At 41.1% G+C, this 27,682-nt stretch overlaps 1 protein-coding gene across 1 annotated transcript in view; it reads right to left on the bottom strand.

Moving 5' to 3' along the window:
• OGDHL (oxoglutarate dehydrogenase L) overlaps nucleotides 1-27,682 on the bottom strand; it is a 66,232-nt gene that overhangs the window by 17,203 nt on the left and 21,347 nt on the right. Inside the window, exons 7-15 of the mRNA XM_063133136.1 lie at nucleotides 27,370-27,460; nucleotides 25,783-25,962; nucleotides 24,876-25,004; nucleotides 24,230-24,409; nucleotides 22,636-22,788; nucleotides 20,983-21,085; nucleotides 18,890-19,018; nucleotides 15,108-15,258; nucleotides 12,556-12,683 (exon numbers count right to left, since the gene is read on the bottom strand). Of these exons, the coding sequence (XP_062989206.1) occupies nucleotides 12,556-12,683; nucleotides 15,108-15,258; nucleotides 18,890-19,018; nucleotides 20,983-21,085; nucleotides 22,636-22,788; nucleotides 24,230-24,409; nucleotides 24,876-25,004; nucleotides 25,783-25,962; nucleotides 27,370-27,460 (1,244 nt within the window). The remainder of the gene's footprint in view (nucleotides 1-12,555; nucleotides 12,684-15,107; nucleotides 15,259-18,889; nucleotides 19,019-20,982; nucleotides 21,086-22,635; nucleotides 22,789-24,229; nucleotides 24,410-24,875; nucleotides 25,005-25,782; nucleotides 25,963-27,369; nucleotides 27,461-27,682) is intronic.

Below are 27,682 nucleotides of genomic sequence, written 5' to 3'. Positions count from 1 at the left end.
AGCCTCCCAGCCAGCCACTCAAACTGCCTGAAATGAAATGGAGGAACTTTACACCAGGAGAGCTCCGCATGGACAAGGTCCCTCCCCCTGATCTCAGGCACTTTCCCCCTCCCCCTGCAAAACATAGCCCCACCTGTTCAGGATGGGAGCCCAACTCTTAAGAGGGGCTTTCCAGGGTGGTGGGGGGAGTGCAGGGGCTGCAGAGGGAGAGGAGGGGAAGAAAAAGATGGTTTGTGTGAATTCCCTTCTGTTCCCACAACCATTGGATACAACAGTCCACATTTTTGTTTTTGTTCTGAATTGTGATAAAACAAATAAAGCACAGAAGTATTTGTAAGTAATCATAAAATACTGAATTTTCTTCATAATGTTGAATTCACGCTCTCTTGCACATACTCCATTCCTCACTCTGACTAATTTATAAGGCATCAAATGGAATGGAGTGTAAAAACAAGAGATCCACAATGGCCTGGTCCAGACAACACCCTAAACCATGCTACTTAACCACAAAATCTCTTAACCATTTCGTGGTTAAGCAGCATGGTTTAGCATGTTGTCTGAACCAGGCCGTAGTCACACAACCAGAAAGCAGTAGCTCATTGAACCTATTTGAAAAAAGCACAACAAAGGAGTTTTAATTCAGGAGGACTCAAGGCAGAAAAGGTAGGGAAAGGTATGGAAAAAAGAGGTTCAATGACTAGAGAGGATAATCATTGGCAAAACAGAGGCAAGGGAATCTTTGGAGTTTAGCATAAGGAACTGTGATGGGACTGGATGGAGGCGAGATGGAACTGAGTATTGGGCAGCAGGGCTAGAGTTCAAGAAATAACACAGGAGCTGAAATGGGTATGGAGGGAATGTGCACCAACCTTAATCAGGGTGCATAATTCACAGACATTTATTTATTGGAGCATTTCAAAGCATGCACCAGCATCTGGTAAACATAGTTCCTTTGGGAGCACTCCCTGGTGAGTGCTTGCAGCTACAGTGGTTGCATTTTGCAGACATTTTCAAGATTTGTTTTTCCTGCAGGAAAAACTGAAGACTGAAAATGTACATGATAAAAACAAAAAAGGACAATCATGCCATAATTCTAAAGAAATGCCCTTCATTGCTGAGGTTGAACCTTTAGTTATTCCAGCTGGCAGAATTTTCATCTTATTTACCAAATAGTCAAAAAGGTCAAATGTTTCACATGGCTGATTTTTCTGACTCAGTTCCTTACTTTTTAAAATTATTGATTTTAAATTGTGCTTTCAAATTAGAGTCTGATTAACATTTACAGTTTGATTGTACATTAGTATGTTATATGCCAACTTGAGCGCTTTAGGGCACGAGAAAGTAGCTTACGGATAAAATAAGTGAAAAAACATGTTTTATGATTTTTTTGTTGCACAAGCTAGCAGGGGGCCAACGGCAGAAAGGCAGAGCTGGATGCAACATTTAACAAAACAAATGCTGAACTGCGTGGAATATAGAATTGGATATTTAAATGTGGATTGTTATATGGAGAAGGCTACTAATGGCACAATCCTATGATCCCCGGAGATGGCCAGAATTCCCTCTCTGACACTGCAACAACCTTGGGTGAAGATGCAAATGAGGGGGAAGGGGACAGGGAGGGGAGGCGCCAAAGATATGCAGAATCCTGAAGCCCCCCAGCTCTCTTCCCCGCAACTCAAAAGTGCATCTAGTGAAAACAGCAACACAAAAGAGGACGGAGAGGTTAAGATCGTTTCTGTCACTTCTTCTGCTCCTTCAGCATCTGCCAGCAGTACATTGGATTTTTGGAGCATTCTTGCCATCAGAGCGCTCCTACTGTAGACATAGGGTTGTACCCTAAGAAACTCATGACATGGTTGAATTTTAATCACTCTGTTGTAAAAAGAAATATTTCCTATGTCTACGTCATTAGATATACACACGCAAAGGTCTGGGATTTAAAGCAATTACAACCTCTTGAATAATGAGAGCAGCTCTCTATTTTACAATTATTTTTAAAAAAAACACTGGTGTAACATCGCTTGCAGTACCAAACACATCACATCACATAACACAACATAACACATAACATCACCCATGTGTGCACATACATCTTCAAATACCCATGTATACATGTCTGAGTGCCAGACAGAAGTACATGAGGTCCACAAATTACATGTGTGCTGCAGGAAATATCATTGTTTCCCACAACAATTGTGCTGTCTGAATTACCCTAAGTGTTATTTTGCACATATTACAAACTAAGTACTATGACCTGTAATTATGGGGAAATATTTTTAAATTTGGCAATTAAATATCTGTCTTCTGAAAGCAAACAGAGGGGTGGGTGGGCATTTAATTATAATACATGCTTTTAAGATTACCTATTCAATATACTACACCCAGGTAGCAGGAATAATTGTTCCCCAAAGAGTAAGATTTGCTAACATACTGAGCAACCTAGGGAGAAGTTATTAATAAACATGAAATGAAGCTCTGGACTCAGTTTCTAGCTGTGATAAAAACTTTCATTCGTACCTTTAATTAGGAAAGTTTTATGAGCTCCGCAACACCTGCTGACCAACGGAGGACAACATGGCTCTTGGTATGCTCTGCACACAGTAGGCTACTGCTTCAAACCCACCAGCAAGCAGTCACTGACAGGTCTCATGTACTTGTCATTTGTGATTTATACTGTGGAGCTTGCAGCCTGATGCCCATCCAGGGGTAATGTGCCTATGGGAATTTATTTGAGGCCTGGTTTATTTCATAGAATGTATATAAATATGGGCAAAGCATGCTTCACATGCATGGCACTAAAAAAAGAGAGAGATCCACCATTACTATAATCTTAAATTTTAATGACCATGCATATGGTAGAATTTTTGGCAATTGCAGATTTCTACAAAAAACATTTAATTCCATAAGGCCTTTTTATATTAATGATATATTCTCTTTAATCATAGCATTATTCTACCATAGAAAAATATAGGCTAGAAAATGCACACTTTTCTCATGACACAATTCTGACAGTCAAAACAAAATTATGCTTCATATGCAAAGAACCAAAAATAACATAAACAAAGAAACTGAGATGCTGGCATAATGTCCAAGCTTTACTTGGACTATTCAGCCCTACACATAGAGGCTCCATCTGGGAAATGATATGTGTTTACTGCTTAGAATATGTTATATTTCTTTTACTTCTGAAAACACTTATCCTGTCCTAAGTGGCAACTCAAACACTGAACCGAAGGCAGCAGTATGTCTCCGGAAGTTTGCACATTTCAAACACATGATGATAGCTGCACAGGAAACCATGAACCCCATAGGGAAGAAGATTCTGAACTCAAGAATGGAGACCTACCTGTGTGAACATCAAGAACCCTGTGCAGAATCCATGAACCAACTTGCTTAAGACTCTGAGCTCCCCTGCCTCACAGATCTTCCTAGCAGCTATATACTGCAAGGCTCCAGGCTAGATCCTGTAAAGCCACGTTCACCCTCACAAAGGCACAAGGCTTGGAATAATAATCCAGGCATGTTCCTAAGCATAAAACCTCAATTGTAGTCTCTTTTTTATTGATGTGAGCTTCTTAGGAGACAATAATTGTGTGAAAAGTGGAATAAAAATGCAATAAATAAATAGATAGATACTGTGAATCCACACTTCTGACAATACAGCATAAGCAGGAAACTAAAAGCCCAAGTTATATGCGCCTTTACTTTCCCTACAGGATAGACTCCAAGTGAGGGCAAAACAAAAACTTTCCAATTAAGGAAAAACAACCACTCCAGGTGCCTGGCAAATATGCTGAATAGTCTGAATATGTGCAGGAACAGCAGGTATATGGCACTTATAATGTCCATACATGAATGCACACACAGGCTGCATTTGCAGAGGATGTGAATTTTTATGAGCTATTCCTTATGCTAATTCTATTCAAGATGTTTAGCCAGATCTTGACAAAAATATTTCAATGAACTGCTTCCTTTGTGAAGTGCCCAACTGTAAATTCCAGAATATGTTCTGTTTCTCTACACCAAACTGTTAGAAAACCCTATGCACTGGCCCTTCAGTCTTTCATTTGAGATATTGCCATTACTTATTCTGCATTTCCAACAAGAGAAATTTCTTTTTTAAAACCCATGGTCACGCTGTTTTATCATCTGCTGACGCATTGGACATTTTTTGTAACGCTTGTACTGTAAGTTTCCTAAGGTATTTTTTAAAAGAAAGGGAGGAGGAGCTAAAAAGGCTTTCCTAGATAGGTTTGAGTCCAGTTCTATTTTTGAACAAGCATTAAAAGACTATTTCTACTGATTGGGTGACTTGCATGAGAAAACACACAAGATGGCTCATTTGCTCAAAGCTTATTCACACGTATGCTGCTCTATTAGAACATTGTGCCAATAAAAATGGAAATCCAAACTAATCTCAGTCAAAGATCCTCCAGGAGTCTACATAGGATGAAAGATTTCAGTACTTATATTCTGGCTAAAAGCTAGCCTAGGCAATTACCCTACGCCTCTAAATTGCCTCTTCAAATCAACACATGCATCTTTTTCCTTAACTGCTGTTCCACCCTAACAATGAACTGTTAAACACCACTGAGTTCTACTCATGGCTAAAGCTTGAAAAAGTCTCCCTCAACCTGGTGCAACTCCCATCAGTTCCAGCCAAAATGGCCAATGGTCAGGATTGATGGGAGTTGTAGTGCAAAACATCTGGAGCACACCAGGTTGAGGAAGGCTTGGTTCAAGACGAAGACCTGCATTCTCCCTTATCATCTTCAATCACAGGGCAGGTCCTACAAGTCATTCTTTTGAATAATTTTATCATGCAGGAACATTTATAACTTGAACACATCTAATGGATGATGGTTTTACTTACATGAATTGTTTTAAGAAACACTTCCACAAGTGGAAGACATATGTAGCAACTGGCTGCAACAAAATGATTTCCAAAAGGGGGGGATAACTCTCTCTCACACACACACCACACACACTTCTAAGAGAGTCATAAGAGTCTTGCAGCCTGACCTCTAAAAGGGCTAGTTTTAAGGCCAAACCAATGTGATGGTGATATGTGCGTATAGAAGGAAAGAACAAATCCTGATGGTTTCAACTAACAAATTGGTCCATTAAATTAAAATAATTTGGGATTTAATAGGTTAAGCATGTGATTTCCACAGTAAATGTCTGTAGGGGCACTGCAATGATACTGCCAATATGTCTGGAGGTCTTCAGAAAACAGAATCTTCGGATAAGAAAGTGGTGATCAGTCCCCACCCTCGATGCTTCCTCTGCTTTCATGTGTCACTCTGGCAGGCACAGAGGTGTTGAGGAGCAGTGTCAGCTTGCACATCATGTTGTGCTGTCTCCCCCCACCTCTCTCTGACAGCAAGTTGCTTGACTGTCAAAAATAGCAAGAGACTTTCAATTAACATAAATGAAGCTGCAGCTTAATTCAACATGACTTTCCATTAGTCAAGAGTTCTCGGGCAGGGATTTAAAACAAAACACAAAAAGGCAGTGTTTTGGAATGACAACATACCACACATTTTGCTATTATGTCTTATTCAGAGTATTGAACAGATTTCCTCCTACGATTAATATATATGCCAATGAAGATCAATAAGGGGATGACAGAGCTGTAAGATTCTAAGTATAACACGGTCTAGAGAAGTAATCTAAATGGCAGTGACCTAAGTAATTCTTTATTTGCAGTCAACAGACCATTAAAACATCATTTAAATACAAGTATAGGAGAAAATGTAAACACAAATGAGGGATAAGACAAGGTTTGTAAAATACCGTTTTAGGGTGAACAGTTCATTATATGCAGTCTGGTAGAGATGGCCAAATTTAAAAACTTGGCCACCTGCACTGTGATTTGCATGTTGGTACCTTGTAGCAAATTGATTATGAGAGACTTGGTAGAGCAGCCTGGGAAGGATTGAAAGACAGGATAAAGAAGATCCTTTCTTGCCCTTTGGTAGTAGCTACATTGGAAAAGGACATGAGAAATTAACTCCACCTCAGTATTGTTGCAGGGGCAATACCTGTTATTTTAGAGGAATTTTGAGGTATCTTCCAACAAATAAATTAGAGGGGAGGACATCGAGGATGTCGAACCTTGCTAAAGGGAATGCCGTTCTTTATTTGGGAATATTAAGCCACCTCAGATAGGGCATTCCATCTTTACATGGGAGGCCTGTAACATGCAGTGCTTGAGGGGAACAAGGTCCCCCTGCAGCTCCCTGGAGCTCCTGGTAATCTATGGTTAACCTGCAATAAGTTGCCTTGAATATTTGTTAGAAAGACATAACACTACGATTAAACAGACAGATCTCTATAGTATTCATTTGATCTTTGGAATGCATGTTTCTTTCAAAATACAGGGTATATTTATTTATTACATTTATATCCCACCCTTTTTCCTCCTTAAGGTACCCAAAGCGGTGTACATAATCCTCCTCCTCTCCATTTTATCCTCACAACAACAACCCTGTGAGGTAGGTTGGGCTAAGCGTCTGTGACTGGCCCAAAACACCCAGTGGGCTTCCATGGCTGAATGGGGACTAGAACCCGGATCTCGTGACTCCCAGTCCAATACTCTAGCCTCACACTGGCTCTAGGTAGTCATAGGTAGCACAGTCACACCTCAGCATAAGGAGTTGGAATCAGTCATTTCATCATTGTTTTCAGGAATACCAGTGCAGCAGCATTCATTTAGCACCTTGCTAATAGCTTCTGGATGTACAGGTGCAGAGTTCCAACCCAACCCCATTAGATCACAAACCATTGCTAGTTAGCAAGCAGACAGGAATAAGAGAGATCTACTAAATCAATATAGACAGGTTGCTTACCTGTAACTGTAGTTCTTCGAGTGGTCATCTGTGCAGTCACACATATGGGCTCTGCGCCTGCGCGGGCCAGCTTCGGAAACTTCTATAGCTGAAAACCTTTTTAGGCGGGAACCCCTCCCCCACCGTCCACTGAGCATGCTCAGGGGTTCCCGCCTAACTCCCTAGTTCCTGAAACCGCCTAGACAGTCTCACTGAGGAGAACCACCAGGTGATCAAATTTAAATAACACCATAGTGGGGACGGTGGGAGGGTTGGGTGACTGCACAGATGACCACTTGAAGAACTACAGTTACAGGTAAGCAACCTGTCTTTCTTCTTCGTGGTCTCTGTGCATCACACATATGGGCGATTAACAAGCTGACTTACCGGAGGTGGGTGGTGTCAGGTGATGGATGAGTTTCACAGAATTGCCGATAAGACGGCACGTAGCCCCCGTAGTCGTAGTATTGACTGGAGTGAATTGAAACCGGTGAACGATCCCGGATGTATCCATAAGGAGATATGGGACGGTACCGACGGCCGTCGGTATCGGGAGGTGGCATATCTCCGTACCGATGCATATCGGCATCAATCATCGGCCGCGAGTCATGTCCTTGTCGGTATCGATGTCCATCAGTATCGAAAGGTAATTGTTGATTTTGATGGTATCGAGGAGACATAGGAACTCCTTCTGCCGGTGTAGGATCTTGCGAGGAGCCTCTAATCTCTCCTTCTGAGATTGATGCCCTTACGCTTGTCTGTTCCGCCGGTACTGTAATGATATTGAAAGGAGACGATACCGGGGAAACTAGTATTTGCTCCGTTCGTGGCGGTGTTAAGGCCACGCAGAGTTGCCCGTCTCGGTATCGAGAAGGCTCTCGGTACCGAAAGTGTCGGTATCGGGCTTGCCGATATTGGAGGCGTTTTTTGCATGGAAAGCCTCGATATCGGGCTCTTCGGTGCCGTGGAACGCTTCAGTATCGAAGTCGTCGGTACCGGAGTCTTCGGTATTGATGGATTTGGCTTTGCCGATTTTTTCTTTCCATCCTTTGATTTTAGTTTGCTTTTCTTCTTTTGGTGTTCTTCGGACCCAACATGCTCTCTCGCTCTCTTAGATATCTTTTTGGCCGCTTTAGACGAAGCGGAATGAGAGGAGGAGGGGGGAACTGCTAAGGCCTCGCTCCTTGCCGGAGTGGGTTGGGGCATAGTCTCCATTTTGTGAGGAGATGTAGAAACTCGAGATTGCCTCGGTCGATCTACTGCCTCCAAAGCCTTTTCCCAAAGAATCGCTCGTAGGCGATCAGTGCGGTTTTTCCTTGCTTGGCTTGAGAACTTCAAGCAGAAAACGCAAGACTCCACGACATGAGTCTCCCCCAGACAAAGCAAACATAAAGAGTGTCCATCCGTTTGTGATATTTTGGAACCACAATTAGAACACTTCTTAAATGGTCCTTGGTGTGCCATAGGCACAATACTGTACTACTAACAAGATAATTTTTTTATATATATATACTAACTATATAGATAAAGAGAGAAAACTGAGAGGTAAGAGAAAGTATGAGAAAAAACGATAGGTTTTTCAGCTGAGGTAAATATCTACCACAGAAGTCTCCAACAAGCTGTTGACCCACAGGCGGTTGAAGAGAACTGGGAAGTTAGGCGGGAACCCCTGAGCATGCTCGGTGGGGGAGGGGTTCCCGCCTAAAAAGGTTTTCAGCTGTAGAAGGTTCCGAAGCTGGCCCCGCGCAGGCACAGAGCCCATATGTGTGATGCACAGAGACCATGAAGAAGAACTAAGAGATCTAGATGGGGAGCTTAATATTTAACACAGGAGCTGGTTTTGCTACCTCAGCAAAACACATTCAGGTACACTGTTCATGGGACTCCATTGGTGGAAGCTCCAGTGATTTGAACAGTTTGTACCAGCAGATAACTTTGAGGATCAGACTTCAAGCTTGTTACAAATTCTTTCCTCTGTCTGAACAAGATGATACTGCTTCCTTCTCCCCATTGGTTTCTAATTGTGACAAAAATGGTCAACTAGTGTTCTCACCAACGAAAAGAATAACTTATCTAGCTGTGTAAATAAGTTACGAAGGCCAGCCTTCTGCTCTGCTTACATGACTATTTGTCCTCTCTCCCTCCTTGCCACCAGTTTCCTCTTCTAGCATCAATGGGTTTATTATTTCATTCTAGAAATGAGAGAATACTCAACCATCACGTAGTTTAATACAAAGGCAAGCTATAGGATCTGAATACAAGTGGAACTACTGTAGAGATCCCCAACCTTTTTGGGCCAGTGGGCACATGTTGAGTGCATGTCATGGGCACTCCCACAAAATAGCTGCCATGAAGGGGGGTTTGTTCAGTCACAAATAATTGCCATCATGGGCATAGCCAGTCACAAAACACCCATTCCCAAAAGGCAAACTAGTGTAGATAAATGAAAAGTAATATGCCCAAGGACCTAAGAACAGAAAAGAGTGGGTGCAGAATTCCAAAACACAAAACCACTCTTTTGAACCCACATTTTTCTGCACCAATACCCATTTCACAGAAGGTAAACTGAGGTTCACAGACAAGTAATGACCGAGAAACTGAGTACCAAATGCCAAATCACATACTTGCTCTTACAAAGTAGAATAAAATACCAATTTCATAGAAGTTAAATTGGTGATGCTCAGAGAAACACAGACACCAGACAAAACGCACACACTACACAGATACACAAACATAGGCAAACTCACACTACACACATAGGGTCTGTTCAGACCCCTTGCTAATCCATCGTTAGGCCATTAATCCTTTTCCAGCAAATGGTTAGTGAATGTATTTAAACCATGGCTATTTAGACCCCATGGTTAGGAAAGGTTCACACAACACGCTAAGCCATGCTAAGCCTAACGTTTAGGTCAAAATATTTAACCACCGTGGCTTAGTGTGTCGTCTGAACAGGGTTATACTCACACACTCCAAGCAAAACACACACCATATGCATACACACTAAAAAACAGGCAAACCTACACAACACCCAAACAAAAAAACAAGCTAGATAACACACATTTGGGGAAAAGGCACCCTGCCCTCTCCACCCCCCAAAACAGGCAAAATACTCCCAGCCATCCCCTCTAGATCTAGGATGCTCCCTACCACCACCAACAACAATAACAAACAGCTTCCATTTTTCTGAGTAGACAAGGTGCTTCAAAACAATGCACTGGACTGCAGCCATCAGTCATTTTTATTTTCTAAGGATGGCACTGGGGATCAGCCTCCCAATTAATTTGTAATTTAAAATATTTTTAAAAACCCAGTTTAAAAAAACCTGACAGGTACTGCAGGAGATGTCCACGGGCATCATGTTGGTGACCAAGAGAGGGAGAGTCAAGAGTCTGCAGTGAAAACTACATAAAGATAAGATACAGGGACATAATATAGAAGTTCTCCCCCCACCTAGCATTTAAGCAGCCCTTTAATGTTGGTAGGGAGAGGACAGCACACACACTCAGCTCCTATGTAGCTGAGCTATATGCTAAACACTGCTATTGTGGTTTTACATAGGGTTTGTCACTGTACATGCATTTGCACAGAAGCAGCTTCTCTTTAGAATGGGCAGGTAGGTGAGTGGCAAAGTAAAAGGTTAACACTGTCTATAGAAGTCCCATCATTAGATTACAAATATAAGTCCTATAGTGAAAGAGAACAAGGACAGCAGCCGAACAATTTTCAGTATCTTCAACATACACTCTTCCCTTTCTCAGAAATGCTCTTTTACACTATAGGGCTACTAGGATGTAGTGGTTTTATCCCTGTGGCAAATTCCCAGCCAGAATAACATTTCAGTGGAACTATTATACACTTGGTGCTCCTTAGTGATTCAATAATAACTCAGCACTGGGCTCACAGCTCTGAACAGGTGCCAACTCTCAGCTTCTGCACCTGCCAGAAAAACAATTTGGAGCTCCATCATGCAGGGCTATTCAATTCATTTTTACTTAATTAGCTCCTATCCAAAAGAATACTAATGGGAATTCCCAAACTGATTAGGAGTCATTTTGTTTGTTTATGTGAGCACAAGTTCAGGTCTGGTGTTTAATTCTGCTCTTTTATCATAGCTGTGTTTACTTGACTGGGAAGATGGGATGAAAGTAAAAAAACCAAACTAGTATAAAGCATGATGCAGGAATACTCGGCTAAAATGTTATTAGTCTATCTATTACAGAAAACTACACACACTGGTCTCACAAACCTTCACACCTATTAATAATAATTCCTTCCTCTCTCGCAGTGGTAACTCATAAAAGATGGGAATTGTTCACAGCCAAATTTCCTTCCATAGTTACTATTAAAAATCAATCAGAAGGAAAGTAGAGACTTTAATCCTTAGATTTTCACCACCCCTGATAATTAAGCAACTGGTGCTGAAACAAATGAAAAAAATCCAGGAGGTTTTTATCAGTGAGGAGCCCACTTTCAACTTCAATATAAATACCATTTTTTTACTTGAAGTAACAAATGTAAAGTAAGATAAGATGCATATTCCACATAAGACCCATTTCAATTCTGCTGTGTTAAGCTATTCTTCACTATTAGAACAATGTTTCCCACCACAAAATATTTTAGCTGTCTTTTTCCCACCTTTCTTCCGAGGAGCTCAAGGCGGCAGACATGGTTCTCCCTCTCTCCATGTTGTCCTTACAACAACCTTGAGAGATAGGTGAGAGAGTATGACTGGCCCAAGGCCATCCAGTGAGCATCAAGGCTAAGTGGGGTTTTGAACCTGGATCTTTCCAGTCCTAGTCCAACACCCTAACTGGTTCTAGATGCTATATATACATAAAAATACTTCCTGGTGGCTATTAAGTGCAAATTCCATGTCACCATAGGGGCTAGTAGTTCTTTTTAAAAAGATCGCTAACCATTTCTTGAACCTTGAAGTTGAAAACACATGAAGTATGATTTTTCTCTCTCTTCTCCCTCCAGTGTCCTGTCAGCTCTTTCTCTTCTCTTCCTCCTCCTCTAACTAGGACCAACTGACTTTTTCTTCAGCCCCTTTCCCAACATTCTGTGCCTGTCCATTCATTGGCCCAGCACTCTCAGAGCTCACAGGAGGAAGCATTATGACACGTGCATATGCACACTGTGTCACATGTTAACTTTATATGCACAGTGCTGGGGGATATGCATTTACCTCCCCCTTGCCTCATCCCTCTCCCTCCTTCTTTCCTGAGATACCCAAAGCTTGAGTTTTGATTTTATTTTTTTTGAAGTTTCATATTTTTTTGTATCTGCACTGCTCAAGCTTCAGTTTAAAACAAAAATGAGCAAAATTAGTCTGATAGAACTCGAGTAATAAACTGTACACTACTGTATTCTTATATAGATGATGGTGCTCTGCTAAGTCACTCCTTGCTACATTTTACATTCAAATCGCAATAATGATTGTTAAAAACTCCTTTTCTGTGAGGCTGATGGAAAGAAAGCTAGACTTTATATTTTATGTAGCAGCACAACTAGGATCCCAAGAGGTCTACTGTAAAGTGACCCATATCTGATAACTTCACATGCAAGATATGTTTGGTTTGGGGTTTTTTTTAAAAAAAAAAAACTAATACAAAATGCAGTGTATACATTCAGGTAAACTCAAAACACAATTGACCCTAATTAACAAAGCTCCATAATTCCATGTAATCTCAAGGCCCACAATCAACCTAAAACTTACCTAAGACCCCATATTCTGAAAGAGAGCTATTGCAAACAGTGTAAGGGGCCTGCTGCTCCCAGAGGTGATTCATAGGAACACAGGTCCGCTTGTCAACATCTTGATCATGGAGCACATGGTGGCGATGGCTACAAAGGTTACAAAAACACAATTGTTTGAAAGGTACTTAAAGAAACAGAAACAGAAGTGGCATGCACAGAGATCTTTTTTGAATATTCAAATCACTTCACATTTGTTATTGCAATAACAATAATCAAGTATTATTATCTCCATTTTACAGATGGAAGACAGAGAAAGGGAGGCTTGCCTAAGGCTACCTAGTGAATTTATGGCTGAGGTCAGTTGAATCAATGATTTCCTAGCTCACAGTGTGCGCTCACAGCCACTGCACTGCACCAGCTCTCATATTATTATTCAAATTAGAAACCAAAGGTTGGAACTAGCCTTAGTCATATTTAGAGTAGACACTCTGAAATCAGTGGGACTTCTTAGTCATGACAATTTTAAGTTTCATTGATTTCAACTGATCTATTCTAAGTAAATATGACTAAGTCTTCATCCATCCCAGCATCTACAAATGGGGATATTGTTTATTAGATATAGAAGACCACATGGATTGACAATTTCTGTCAGTATGCCAACAGCATGGTACTGTTTTTTTAAAGTAAAGCCCTTTGACACCAAGTGTTCAGTTCTGACAACAGACTTACGCCTTCTCTCTGCCACCACAGATAACTTTGGAATTGTTGCTGTGCAATGCATGAAGCTTTTAGAGGTATGCAGTTACACTCCATAAAATATGAAGTGTGGAAGCCATTACACAACGGGGCTTCTTTCCCTCAGATTATAATTAGCCGCAAAATTCTATTACTCATTGCCTTGAGACATGTGCAGCTTGTATTCTGCACCAGTTCCCACCTCCTTGAGCACTTCTCAGGACCCAGACTTGAAAGAGCGGCGTCCTCCTTGCTGCCCACCCCTCACACGCTCACTGCTGAGAGCTCTCTAGAGCTCCATTAATCAGCATTAGAATGATGCACCAAGGAACATTATCAAAACAGAGATGACTGAAGTAATTACTGTAATCCATTAACTCCTTGGGCAAGACTAACTGAGTGAAACACACCAATATGTTCAAGCTCTACAACCACTAAAGAAAGAAGGGCGATTACCCTGATAATAGCTATTCTGTGGCACATACCTGCCGAAGCTGAACAAATTGCAGACAGAAACTGTTTCTTCTAATGCATCTTACCAAGAACTGTTCACAACTCTAAATAGAAACTAGTTAATATCATAAAACCAGGGACCAGCAGTGTGTCAAAGGTTAAAGCACAACAACAGTGAGAGGATAATTGAGACAGCCATTTTATTTGGCCTCTCTACTTGTAAAAATCCTCTAGCAGCTGATCTACACATTATATGCATAATAAGATCATAGACTTGAGACTGCAGTATTCCAGATCATAACAACACTTCAGGCAACAGGCGTGGGTGGACGGGTGTCATATTTCTGAATGATCCTCCACGTTGGTTTTTTAAAAAAAGGTTTAGTGTAGCATTCTTGCTGAAGTACTCGTTTACCATATCTAGAGAGAGAGAGATTGTTCACTGGGTGACCAAGTCAAAAGTGTGATCTCCCTTTTGCAGTCAGAGGTGCCACAGTTCAAAATTCTACCACTATTAAGTCTATTCCAAGTAATGTGTAGATTGACTCTTGGTCAACAATCTTCCAATCTGAGTGAGCAGGCGGAAAGAGAATACAGTTCAGTTACTACAACTGTTATTTGCAGAGTGCTCCTGCTCAGGCTCTGCTATTTTGGGGATTCTCCCTGCCCTTTAGCGTTTTTTCTCCCCATAAGTTATTTTTAACACTTCTACAAACTGTGGGGTTAACTGCAGCCTGCTAATATCTCCCTTTGTGTGTGGATGGTGTCATTTTGGCTACATAAGGGAAGGGACTCTGAGAATGAAGTCGCTATTAGTATATATGATATGCAACTAGCATAATACCACAGGTAGAGATACAACAGATGAGAGTTACACAGAAATCTTTGATAGTTTCCATAAGCACATCAAAATGATTATTTTTCTGAAGGTCCAAGTAAAACCACAGGACATAGGGTACTTTTACTTCACCTTTCTACTACTTAAATACAGGAATTCCCAAGCTCCAACCTTGACACATTTCTTCCAACGGCTCTAGGAATGAGATGTGTCAGTCATGAAGTTTCATCTCTCATTTTTATGATATTTATGTGCATATCTGTTTTTCTGTGTCTGAACTCTTCCCTTCCACAACCACAGTTTCTCTTCCTAACACCTCTTCCAGGAATTCTTGCAGTCATTTATCATTCACCCTCATGTACCATTGCCCCATGTATTTATACATTTTTTTTTCAAAGTGCTTAACATATTAACAGTTACAGACAGTAAAACAGTAAAAAAGGTGCACCTATAATTTCAACAGAGCCTCAGATTAGCCTGAACTCTTAGTACAATCGGTGTGATATTTTCTACCAAACGAACAGCCACCATATTATACAACTCACCTGAAAGTGCCTCTTTCTACATCCTGCCCACTTAGCCGGACATAGATACCTTCTTTCAATAAAGACCCAAAAGCCATGTACTCCCCCAGGGCCCAGTCAACAACTCGGTTCTTTGTCATTTCCAGTCGACCTCTTAAAATTCGTGAAAGCCCTAAATGTGAGATGGGTTTGTGGTTTATGGGAGAGGGGGAAAAAGAATTAGAGGTTGCAACTCTCAAAAATTCACAAGTGTTGTGTCTTGATGTCACTTTGCCGCTCGTTCCCTCAAAATCCTGTGGCATCACAGCTTCAGGGTGGGGGTGGCAAATCTCCATGGTAGGAGGGAGCACAAGCTTTCTAGGTAGCACTGGCAGTCATTCAGCTTATTAACCCTGCCCTCTGTCTGGCCTTGTTGCACGGTCCCCAACCTACCATGGGCCTTTAGTCTACCCCTGGAATGACCCCAGCCTCAATCCGAAGCGAGGGCACCACTGACAGACAGAATAAAGAAGGTGTGACCTTGGAGTAAAGGGAAAAGTCACGGTAAGTGAGTGACTTTTTAAAAGCGCCGTTTTGGTGGAAAAGCCCACGGTGGCCATGAGTTGATGGCTCCATCGTATAAACAATGGAATGCCACTGCGCAGCCACCATGGGGTATATATGGCAATAGACAAGCCCAGGATACCAATTACTTGTTTCTATTTCCAAGGCTAGACTACCAAGGAGACACAACCAAAAGAGTAAAAAAGAGGAGGCGACACTGATGGTTCATCTGGACAGCTCTTTGACTCTCCCCACTGCCTATTGGATGTGTCAGCTATCCACACAGCTGCACAGCAATCCAAGCAAATCAATCCAAGTACAAAACCCACATAATTGTCCTCATATTAATAACATTTCATATGTTCATATTAAGCTCCAGCTATATTTCTATTCAAGTTCCTTATAATTAATTTACATTCTCCAACTACAATGTTACATTGTTAACCATCTACCTATCATAGCTCCTGCTTGGTAATCTTACATGGAGCCTCACTAAAACTGATACCCACCAAATATGGTATACCTAACATCTAAAACCATTAACATATTTGCTTTTAAGTAAGTAACATCAATTTCAGTAGACTCTATTTCCATGCCGGTGGAATAAGGCCAAAGGCTTCTATAAACATAGCTTACACAATTAAGTTCCAAAATCCAAGCTATTCTGCATTTTCATTTTGAAGTTTTATCTGTGTTACTACTTGATCCAAACCCCTTCATTTGCATATATATGTCAATGAAATTCCATTATTCATGAAATAAGCTACATACTGTTGTAACACTTCTGCCTAATTCATGAATTAGCCACATTCCCAGCTTCATTCGTGAAATAAGCAAATCCCTGCGTAATTCATGACATTTTACAATTGAACCAAAGTTTCTGTCTTATTCATGAAAAGTCTTGCATAGCTGTGCCTGTTTCATGAATGAGTCTTTGCTCAATTTAGGCAGTTTTGTTAAGGCTGAATGATTTTGGCAAGACACTGGGTATTTCATGAAGCAAGCAATATTTCACTTATTTTATGAATGAGGCAATTTCAAAACCATAGTATGGCTGATACATCTAAATCCCTATCAACCTAGCAATTGCCTCTTAAAATTGGAGAGCTTTACAGATGTCCATAAAGAACCAAGCAGATGTTTCTCTCTATGTACCATATTACTTTTAAGTGCCTCAAGAACATGTGTGTATATTTAACAAAACACTTATACAGCAAAATGCATAGCAGCCAAGGCCAGAGCTACAAGCTACACTTTGTATACAAGACCTCCTCCAGATACTTCCTAATGAGTAATATTTTGATTTAATAAGAACATTTATGTTAATTACGTGCCACTTAAACACAAAACATTCAAGATGTGTAATTGAAAGCAGTGCTATAATATCTTCTCAGGAATTTTAATTGTATAAAGCTCCTGTTGATCAATCTCAGAGGAAGGAAAATAAATAAAAGGCAGATATGATCATCAAACACATTATTCAAATCTCATGCAGTTCATCCGGTAGTTTTTTATGAGTGGGGCATAATAATAATTTAATGACCCAGGTTTGAGAATGAACCAATTCAGGTTGCAGAGTCCATTTGCTGGCTCTAACTGGAGGACCCAGACACTGGCTACGAAAAGAACCAGTCTCTACAGAGGCATTTTAAATAGAGATACACTATCACCATGATGAACATAGCTGTCCTTTGGGAATTCTCTCTTTCCAACCTCTTTCCAATTTGTGCTATCTCTATGGTGGTACCTTTATTTATTTATTTATTTATTACATTTTTATAGCGTCCAATAGCCGAAGCTCTCTGGGTGGTTCACAAAAATTAAAACCATAATAAAACAACCAACAGGTTAAAAGCACAAATACAAAATACAGTATAAAATCACAACCAGGATAAAAACCACACAGTAAATTTGATATAAAATTAAAATACAGAGTTAAAACAGTAAAATTTAAATTTAAGTTAAAATTAAGTGTTAAAATACTGAGAGAATAAAAAGGTCTTCAGCTGACGACGAAAGGAGTACAGTGTAGGCGCCAGCGGACCTCTCTGGGGAGCTCATTCCACAACCGGGGTGCCACAGCGGAGAAAGCCCTCCTCCTAGTAGCCACCTGCCTCACTTCCTTTGGCAGGGGCTCACGGAGAAGGGCCCCTGTAGATGATCTTAAGGTCCAGGCAGGTACATATGGGAGGAGGCGTTCCTTCAAATAACCTGGCCCCAAACCGTTTAGGGCTTTAAATGTCAATACCAGCACTTTGAATCGGGCCCGGACCTGGACTGGCAGCCAGTGAAGTTGTAAAAGGACTGCGTAATGTGATCTCGCCGGCCAGTCCTTGTTAGTAAACGGGCTGCCCTGTTTTGTACCAGCTGAAGCTTCCAGACCATTTTCAAAGGCAGCCCCATGTATAACGCATTGCAGTAATCCAAACGAGAGGTTATCAGAGCATGGATAACTGTAGCTAGGCTATCTCTGTCCAGATAAGGGCGTAGTTGGTATATCAACCTAAGCTGATTTATTACATTTATATACCGCCCACAGCCGAAGCTCTCTGGGTGGTTTACAACAGTTTAAAATAGTAAACATTAAAAAGTATACAAGATTTTTGATAACATACAAATGTTCTACAAGCCATCACTTCAAAACAGTTTTCTTTAAAGAATACATTTTCATAGGGAGGAATGTCAAGATATAACTATGCTAATTGAAACAAATGGAAATGTTAAAACCTTCAAAGAAAATGCAATAATTCCTAAGGAAAACGCCTTTTATCATCAATGGGCACACTCAGCTCCTAACATTAATCTAACATTAATTTAACACTGATTTAAGTGACATAGCTTCTCTAAAGACTTTTGCACAATGTTTGCCAGACCATTGAAGTTAACAATAAGCTCATGATCGCTTCAATTCAGCAAGCCTGAAAAATGATAATTAGCAAATCTCATTAACACTGCTTGTACCAACACTTAATAAGCTTGAAGGAAAAGTCAGACATGCAAGCCCATATGCTAGCTGGTAACGGTGGCACACTCATACTACATATATCAACGCTACATTTTATCTGGAGAAAACATGAAGAGGAAGAAATGACTTTTGTTCAGAAAACAGAAGATATCCTAAACTGCGAACTGGGAGAAGCAGCATGCCACAGATAGAGATTATACTTTTCTGATGGTCTAAAAACATGCCAAATCTACATTGCAAGAGAACAAGGAAAGCTAATGTTCTAAATACAGTAAAAATTAAGGTTTCCTCTCACCTCCATGTATTTTAAATCCTTCAAGGGGCACAGAGCTGGCTACATTTCCAATATGGGTCAGCTTGTCTTCTGGGATGCCAGTAGGAGGGCAAGTCATACTCTTTGGTTCGCCATCCACATTAAAAAACCCTAAAAAGTAGGGTGGTGGAGGGACATTTTGAAAAGCATAGAAACTAATGGAAAGATCCTCGTTTACAGAACCCCCCATGCAATATAAAAATAATAGCAATATTCCTGTTAGAAACAAACAAGTGGGGACCTGCAACAAAATGTTACTGTGTTTATCCCTATTCCCCAACAGAAGTGTTCCTTGTACTGGAGTATAGAGCTTACTGCAAGTGGGAGGGGGCACCTTTTTTCTTCCCACTCCTTTGAAAATTTCCTTTGCTGATACAGTGCTAAAGATGTCAGACTTGAGGCTGGCTGAGCACTTGACTGCTATTAATTGGGGTTAGGAAGTTTCTGACAAGAAGGAGAGTAGAGGAGGTGGGTTTCATCTAAAATGCAAGTAGGGAGGGTGGGTGTGCGTGTTTTTAAGTCATGGTTCACATCTTCTCAACTCTAATTCCCACCCTGAAGATACTTACTGTAAACTGTTAGGGTTTTAGATAGAATCATCCTCTCTTCCCTCTCCATTCCACCTCCTCCATCCGCTCTATCCTCAACATTCTCTAGAATGCTGTATAATTAAAATATTATCCTGCCCATGACAATGACAATACAGTGCATTTCCCCCATACTGGAGGTTGAGGGAGTAAGGGGAAAGTTGTGCCTTAGAGACAGTGGCCACATTTGGATATCACTTTAGTTAACGATGGCTTAATAAGTTACACTTATTTTGGAAATAGCCCACAATGTCCCACCACATAACTGGGCTAATAAGCTACTGTAGGTAGTTTATTAAGCTATTAAGGCTAATCTGATCCTTCCCCCCCCCACGCCCTCCTGTCCCACTGCTGCCCTCCCGCCCGAGCAGTTGTGCTGTTTTGCCCATTCATAAAAAAGCAGAAGGGGCTGCAAGGAGCAAAATCATGGTGTGCACTACTCATAGGAGTGGAAAATCTGGGAGCACCAAAAAGGGATGGATGCTGTAAACCCTTGCAACTAAGCAGGATCAGGACCAAATGTCATACACGGCCTCCCCTAGTCGGGAGGCACCTGATCCATTTTCGAAACCTACACCCAAAGGAGGGAAAATCCCAAGTGAATCAAAAAGGGGGTTGTACAAATAAAACCTTACAGGGTTGCAGAATTGGGACCAAACTTCATCCACAGCCTCCCCTAGTTGCCCATTCGCAGTTTTGCAAGCAGTTTTGCAAGCTGCATTAGAGAAAGATTTTCTTTTTTCTTTTAACTGTATATTGACATAGTAAATTAGCACCATGTCATGGGGCCTCCCCACCCCCGTATCCATTAAAGAGTCAGGTGACAGCAGTCTGAACCACTCTTGCCACACAACTCTCTAGGCCAGTGATTTAACCCACAATGCTCAAGAGATGACTCAATAACCCACAATGGGTTAAATAATCCCTACTTCAGACCATGGGTTATGACTGTGGGTTATTTCATGCAAACAAGCCAGCACGGGTTAAAAAAAATCTTGCCAGACTACACAATAACCCACGATGGATTATTTAACCCATTGTGAGTTATCGTGTCATCTGAATTCAGTCAATAGCTTTTGACAGCTCAACAATGCATTTCCCTGTTAATACTGCAGGGAGGGCTGGGGCTGGTTTGAGTTTCCACCAAAAGCACCCCCCATACAAACACCCTTCAGGTTACAGCAAATGTCAGTTTACTTAAATTGCCTCTTCAGACTCTGCTCTCAGTCCAAACCTGGCACTCAGTTGCATGCAGATGCACTGTGGTCCACTGACCTAAGTTACAAGGTTGTAGTAAAGACTGAGATAATATACTGAAGGGGCTTTTAACAGTCTAAAAGCAATATATAAACCCTCTACTTTCCTTCTTGTAAATTGGCAAGGCCCTTCTGGTTCAGCCCTGAGTGACTAAATACCCCAGTTCATCATTAATTGTGCTTAAAGAAAAATATTTTGCTTGAAAATTTAAGTAAAAAGAACACTTCCTACCTGGCCAAGGTGAATCAAGCCAGTGTTTGATGTGTAGGATTTTATTGTCCTTGGACCTAGTATAAGCTTCTTCACAGATCTTATCATATTTTGCAATTTCCTCCTGTAGAACAGGGGGAAAACTTCATATGAAAAATACTATAGCAGCAATCCATGGGGCTAGTGACTATGGCTCCATCAAAGCAGTAGTGATCAACTTTTAACCACTAATACAAGCATTATTTTTACCACATCCATCTTTCTCCCATCTCTGTCTTTCCTCTCCCCCTCATTTTTTCTATTCAGACTCATCTTGGGGGGGAAATCACTAAATTAAAACAGAAAATGACGATGACACTGCTGGTGCAACCCGGTTTAGGTTGGGAGGTAAACCATTTGTGGGTCCCAATCTACCAAATGAAAAACAGTGTGGTAACGGGGCCGCAAAGTTATTACCAAATCGAGAAAATCAAATCCCTATCCAATGCTAACATAGATTAAAAGGATAGGGATTACATTTATTTAACATAATGGCCCAGTTTGATTTAATGGTTGAAAGTTGACTTCTGAATCTGGCCAGTTCACTGCCGTTTTCTGCGCTAGGGGAGGAGTTGCTTGCTTATAGAAGCTGTCTCTGCCCAATGTCCCCCGATTCCCCAATTCCTATTGCAGCCCCCATCCATAACACATACCAAGCCTTTCCTTATGGTCCCCACAACCCTTTGCTTGCTCCAGCATGGCTACAACCAGCTATGGATTGTTTAACCTACAGTTAACCATAATGTGCAAACCGGGTCAATATCATTGTTATGTTTTATCAGCAGGGCCTGCCCAAGATATTCTACTGCCTGAGAAGGAGACGCAAATGGAATTTCCCACCCCACCCCACTGTCTCAAGTTAAGGTATATAGTACTCAAGTGTAGCCAATTTTTTGGCACCAGTGGCAGAAAATCCCCCAAGCTCCTCTCCTGCAGTGTGGTAGTAAAAAATATAATAATAATTTATTACACGTTATTTAAACAAAAACAAATTAACAAGAATTTAATGTGAAATAACTGGTTGCCCTTTCATGACACTCAAGATCAGCTGGCTGAGGCAGTTGCCTCACACTACCTAATGGTAGAGCTGGCCCTGTAAACCACGGTAGCCAGGCATTGTTTGAGGTCACCACTGAGCCCAATCCTCCTGAGTCCTCTGGCATGCACAGAAGGCTCTGGAAAGAAGCACAGTCTTATCTCTGACTTCATGCTACACTTCAGAGGTTTTGAGTGCCTACCAAAAACAGCATGAAGCCAGAAACAAAGGGAAAGATGATCGTGGGAGGGAGGGGAGTGTCGCAGGCACCATGGCAACCAAATCTGCAGACCCTTGTACTTTACTAAACCAGTCTACTGCTTATTATATCTCAGTCATGGCTTTCCTTCTTTCTATTATTCATTAATTGCATATTATTGTTCTTACTCTTTATAGGTTTTGTTTGGAGTTCTTGGGACACCCAATAGACCCCAGAGAATAATTAATTTAAAAATATCAGAAATAACTTCTGCCTTATCCCTTAACTACCTACAAAAAGAAAAACCAAAGCAAACCATAAAGCAAACCAGTTAAAACAGCAGGCCATAGCAGTATTACTTCTAATGTAATCACCATCATAAACTACTGGCATGGTATACCTCAAACTCCTGCAGCGTGACAGTTCCATCAGTGATCAGCTTGTCAGCATACTTTTTCAGCACAGGCACCTGCTTGTGAATCTGTTTATACATCAAAGGTTGGGTGAACATGGGCTCATCCATTTCATTGTGGCCCCGTCTTCGATAACAAACCTACAAAGAAAAGTCTTATTTCAGTCAGTGTGAAACTGCTGTTATCATCAGCCTTCATTGCTTTCTAAAGATCAGTATTCTTTAGAATTTACCTTATAGTTCATATTTGCCAGCAATTTGTGCTTAGTTCTTTAAAAAGAGGTATCAGGGCTTGTGATGGGTTATAAGTGAGTTGGGAAGAAAAAAATAGCACTCTACACAAATGAAGAGGCCCAAACACTGGGAAATCATTAGTTAAATGCTTCTGATTGTCTAAGCTCCTTCTTAGGAGAGTATGATATCCCCAATATCCTACAATAATTCCCCTGGGAAATTTTCCCTACTTGAATATGGGTCAACCGCTGGGGAAGGTTGCTTTAGGCCATATTTGGGCTTGGATGTTTTAGCCAGCCCCAATGTAACATCAAAGTGTAACATGGAGGTCACATTGCACCCTGGCACCTGTGTATTTGAGTTTGTGTTTTCCCCTGAGGATCATTCTTTCCCTGGAAAATTTTTCATAGGAGTCTGCTGTCATGTATGTGACTCCTAACAGGTGGCACATGGAATAATAATGGGCTAGGCATTTATAGTGAAGAGTCTTCCTCACTGCATTCCTAGATGAGGTATGGTGTTATGCAAACCAAAAAGTTACACATAACAACAAGAACAATTTTCCCTGATTACCTGTGGGATAGAATACACTCTACCATTTACATGTGAATGCTGAAAATAGTTTCCACACCTGGACTCATTTCAAAATTTAGTCCTACTGCTTATACTCAAGTCTGCATTCAATACATTCAACATGAAGGAAAGGAACCTCTTGTGCAAGCACTGAGTCATTACTGACTCTTGGAGGGACGCCAGCTTTTGCTAAAGTTTTCTTGGCAGGCCTTATAGCGGGGTAGTTTGCCATTGCCTTCCCCGGCCGTTATTTCCCCCCAGCTAACTGGGTACTCATTTTACCGACCTCGGGAGGATGGAAGGCTGAGTCGACCCGAGCCGACTGCCTGAAACCAGCTTCCGCTGGGATCGAACTCAGGCCGTGGGGAGTTTTTCAGCTGCAGAAACTGCTGCTTTACCGCTCTGCGCCACAACATGAAACTTTAGGGGAAATATTTAATTAGAGCAAAACCCCGTATTTGATTGACTTCTAGATGCTACCAAGGAAAAAGAGCAACTTATAGTCAATGTTGTATCAAGATGTTCAGAACCTACTTTAGAAAGAGTTAAAAGACCAAGATTCAAAGACTGCCATGTACACATGCTTCAAATATTTCTATGCATATACAGAATTGTGACAACTGTCCCTTCCCACAGCAGCTCCTCAAGCTGCATTGGAGGCTTTTCAGTGGGGCGTAAAAGATTGTGGGTGCCTAAAAAAACAACTGTACACATACAAGGAAGACCACACATAACCCCTTGGGTCTCCACCTGAGTGAAGAAAGTCAGTACTTACCAGATCTATAACCACATCTTTATTAAAAGTGTTTCTCCACTCTGCAGCTACACTGCATACATACATCACTGCTTCTGGATCATCAGCATTCACGTGAAAGATAGGTGCATTGACTACTCGTGCAACATCAGTTGGATATGGAGACGAGCGAGCCATTCGTGGATCCGTAGTAAAGCCAATCTAAAATGAAATACTTTACAGGTGGTTTTTAATGGCAACTTCTCTCTCTCCCTCCTCCTCTCCCTCTCTGTATTTTAAGCATTAGTGCTGAAGTTATGGTTAACTGACTCTTATTGTATTGGTGCTGGAGATGAGTAGGACAAAAGGTCACAGGGTCATTCCATGGCAATTCATGGTCAACCTGGAGAAGGGTAATAAAACATGTTGCCTTCTAAATTCAGAACGACTCTGCATAAACAGCAAAAGGAATTGCTTGCTTGTTTTCCTTGCCTTTTTCCAGCCCTTTTGGTGACATTTTTAAAAACATTTTGGCTTCCTTCTCACAAAGCCTTCCTGTAGTCATAGGCTCAATGGCATGGAAAAGTGTTGTGTGCTCCTCTACTATCTATTGTAAAAGCAACAGAAAGAGACATGCCCAAAGGTATCTATGAAACCCAAATTCCTAAGGATGTTCTCTGCTTTTTACCTGATTATTGACGACAACATGAATGGTGCCATTGGTGGTATATGATGGAAGATCACTAAGATGAAAGGTTTCATAAACCACTCCTTGTCCAGCAAAGGCAGCATCTCCATGTAAAAGTATAGACATAACCTAAGTGGTGAGGAATTTAAAAATAACTGGTGTAGTTACCATCAGCCAAGAAGTCTCAAATGAACACATATCCATAGCCAAATTACACTTTCTTTATTAGCATCATATGATTTGCAAAGAATCTGATGCGTCACTAAAATCACTCCAATGAAAGAAAGGATAAAATATGCTACCTGGGCCTTGAAGTTGCCATCTGACTTTCCAGCAGCTAACCAAGGGGCATGGATGAAAAGCATCTGCTCACCATGAGTTGGCAGCAGGGAATTTTGCTGGACAAGAGTTAGGATCTTTCCTCCCCCCTACCCCCAGTTCTCAAAGGAGCCCATTCAGAAAACTAATTTCTAACCAGAACTCCAATCATCTTTTAGAGATTTAATAAACTGCCACTTCAAAGAAACATACATATTGAATTAAAACTGATGGGTTGTATCCAACATTATACTAGCAGAAAATCTAGGTCAACTAGCATAAGCAACACCTAGCTTAATCAAGACCTAATGAGTTGTGCAACAGCTTGCAGAATCAGAGTATTGGATCTGACACTTGCAAAAGGATGATAATGGAATTTTCACAATCAGTGCACTAGCAAAATTACACTATTGGATACTAAAGAATGGGGCAAACTGCATACCTCATGCAATTCTTTTCTATATCAGATGAACTGTAGAGCATACTTTGAATATTAAAGTTGCATCTTTTATTTCCATAGCTGACAGCTGTTGTAGACTGCTCTATTAACAACGAGATCAAGCAAAAGCTATTTTCCAAGCAATTTTACCTTCTTCCCTTCAGTATCCCCTCGGTAAAACTGCTCAGCTTTGGTCTTCCCTTGTACAACAGGATCTACTGCTTCCAAATGAGATGGGTTAGCCACAAGGGACAAGCTAATATTTTTGTTTGTTGCTCGGTTGATCCTTTCATGGTACATTCCCAAGTGATATTTGACGTCTCCAGATCCCTAAGGTACAAGAATCTATGACAGTTCATACACACATGTACCACCAGTATGGCCAGGTTTGGCCAAAATGCTAAACCATCGTTTGTTAAACTAAACTCTGCCTTGTTTGTACGTCTAAATCTGATTCAGCCAACTATAATTTAGGGCCAACAAACCACAACCAAAATTCATGGTATGACGTTCATTTGAGAATCTCAGTTTGCATTAAATGTGTTTTGTCATTATATCTGAACTCGGCTTAATCCTAGCTTGTCACTCCACCCCTCCTGCCCTCCCTGTTTTAGAGATCTGAGGGAAGAACAGCCAGAAAACAAAACCACTCATGCAGCTAAGAGATCCTTGCTGATGGTTTCACAGAGCCTCCTGTCCCTTTTCATTCTGCCTGGTAACAGGCTTTTTTCCTGCCAATTTCTTGCTGAAAAGCTCTCCCTCCCTAGCTCAGCTGCTTAACTTTGCAGCAGCCTTGCAAGGAAAAAAACATTTAAAGGTACCACAGGCACTTTTACCCACATATAAAGTGGGATGCATGGTCTTAGTAAGCTATATCAACAGACCAACAGATGCAACTGCACAGTTTGACAAGGAAGCCTTCCCCAACCAGCACCACCCCACTCACTATTCACTAAACTGTTTCCGCAGCGATCCAAAAAGAAAGTGTGTTTTCACCATTCAAAAACTGGCTGCAGCATGAAGGACATTTGTTCAGGAGTTGTGGGACTGTATTTTGCTCAGGGCTTGCTGAAGAAGACCAAAGATCTCCAAAGAGGACAGCATTTGTGTTCCCCACCCTATTTCTGAAACTGGCCAACAGCAAGAAAATTGGCAATACAGTGAGGCTGTCCTCAGCCGCCGTAAAGTGCTTTGGTATCGCAGCTGGATATTCACAGAGGAAGTGGGGACAACAAACCAACATTATGCAAAACAAAGCACAAATTGTTTGATTGTCTTCAATAAACTATGGCAAAAGCAACTATGGTTTAGCCTTTACATCCAAACATGGCCTGTGTGTTACTTCAAAGGTGATATGATTTACATATGAATCTGAAAATGAAAGTCTTAACTCAAGATTTTACTGAAAGCAATCTGAGAAAAATAAATGCCACTATGATAGTATCCATCAAGATAAATAGTACCTGGCAATATTCTAAAAATATTGGCTCCATTCAGAAGACACCTTAAACCACGGCTTTAACCATGGTGAATAAGGCTTTTTGCTTTAGTCACTGTGCTTAAAGCTGTGGTTTAAGGTGTCTTCTGAACACAGCCTGGCTTTCTGGCTTAACCACTGTGCTTAAAGCTGTGGTTTAAGGTGTCTTCTGAACACAGCCTGGCTTTCTGGCTTAACCACTGTGGTTAAAGCTGTGGTTTAAGGTGTCTTCTGAACAGGGCCATTGTATTGTATCTCACCTCATCAGCAGCTTCAAGCTTTGGGTCAAACTGGCAAAAGATCTGTTCCAGCTCTTTGCGGATAACATTGGCCAAGACATTCAGCCTTCCTCTTGAAGGAAAAAAAGGGGTTGGGGGAGGGACAAACCACAGAGAAGGCAATCATTTAATATCTGCAAATAAAATTACAACCGCTGTAGAGAATTAAATACAAAGCTATTTATCTGGTTCAGTACCACAAATGTATCATTTTAAGTTCTGACTAGCTTTTCCATTGATACTTTGCATAATTTTCATCATCAATTTTATTTACATTGCAACTGAAAATGTGCAG

Source organism: Elgaria multicarinata, chromosome 8, assembly GCF_023053635.1.
Source record: "Elgaria multicarinata webbii isolate HBS135686 ecotype San Diego chromosome 8, rElgMul1.1.pri, whole genome shotgun sequence".
NCBI lineage: Eukaryota > Metazoa > Chordata > Lepidosauria > Squamata > Anguidae > Elgaria > Elgaria multicarinata.
This window is presented reverse-complemented; position numbering and strand designations above follow the sequence as displayed.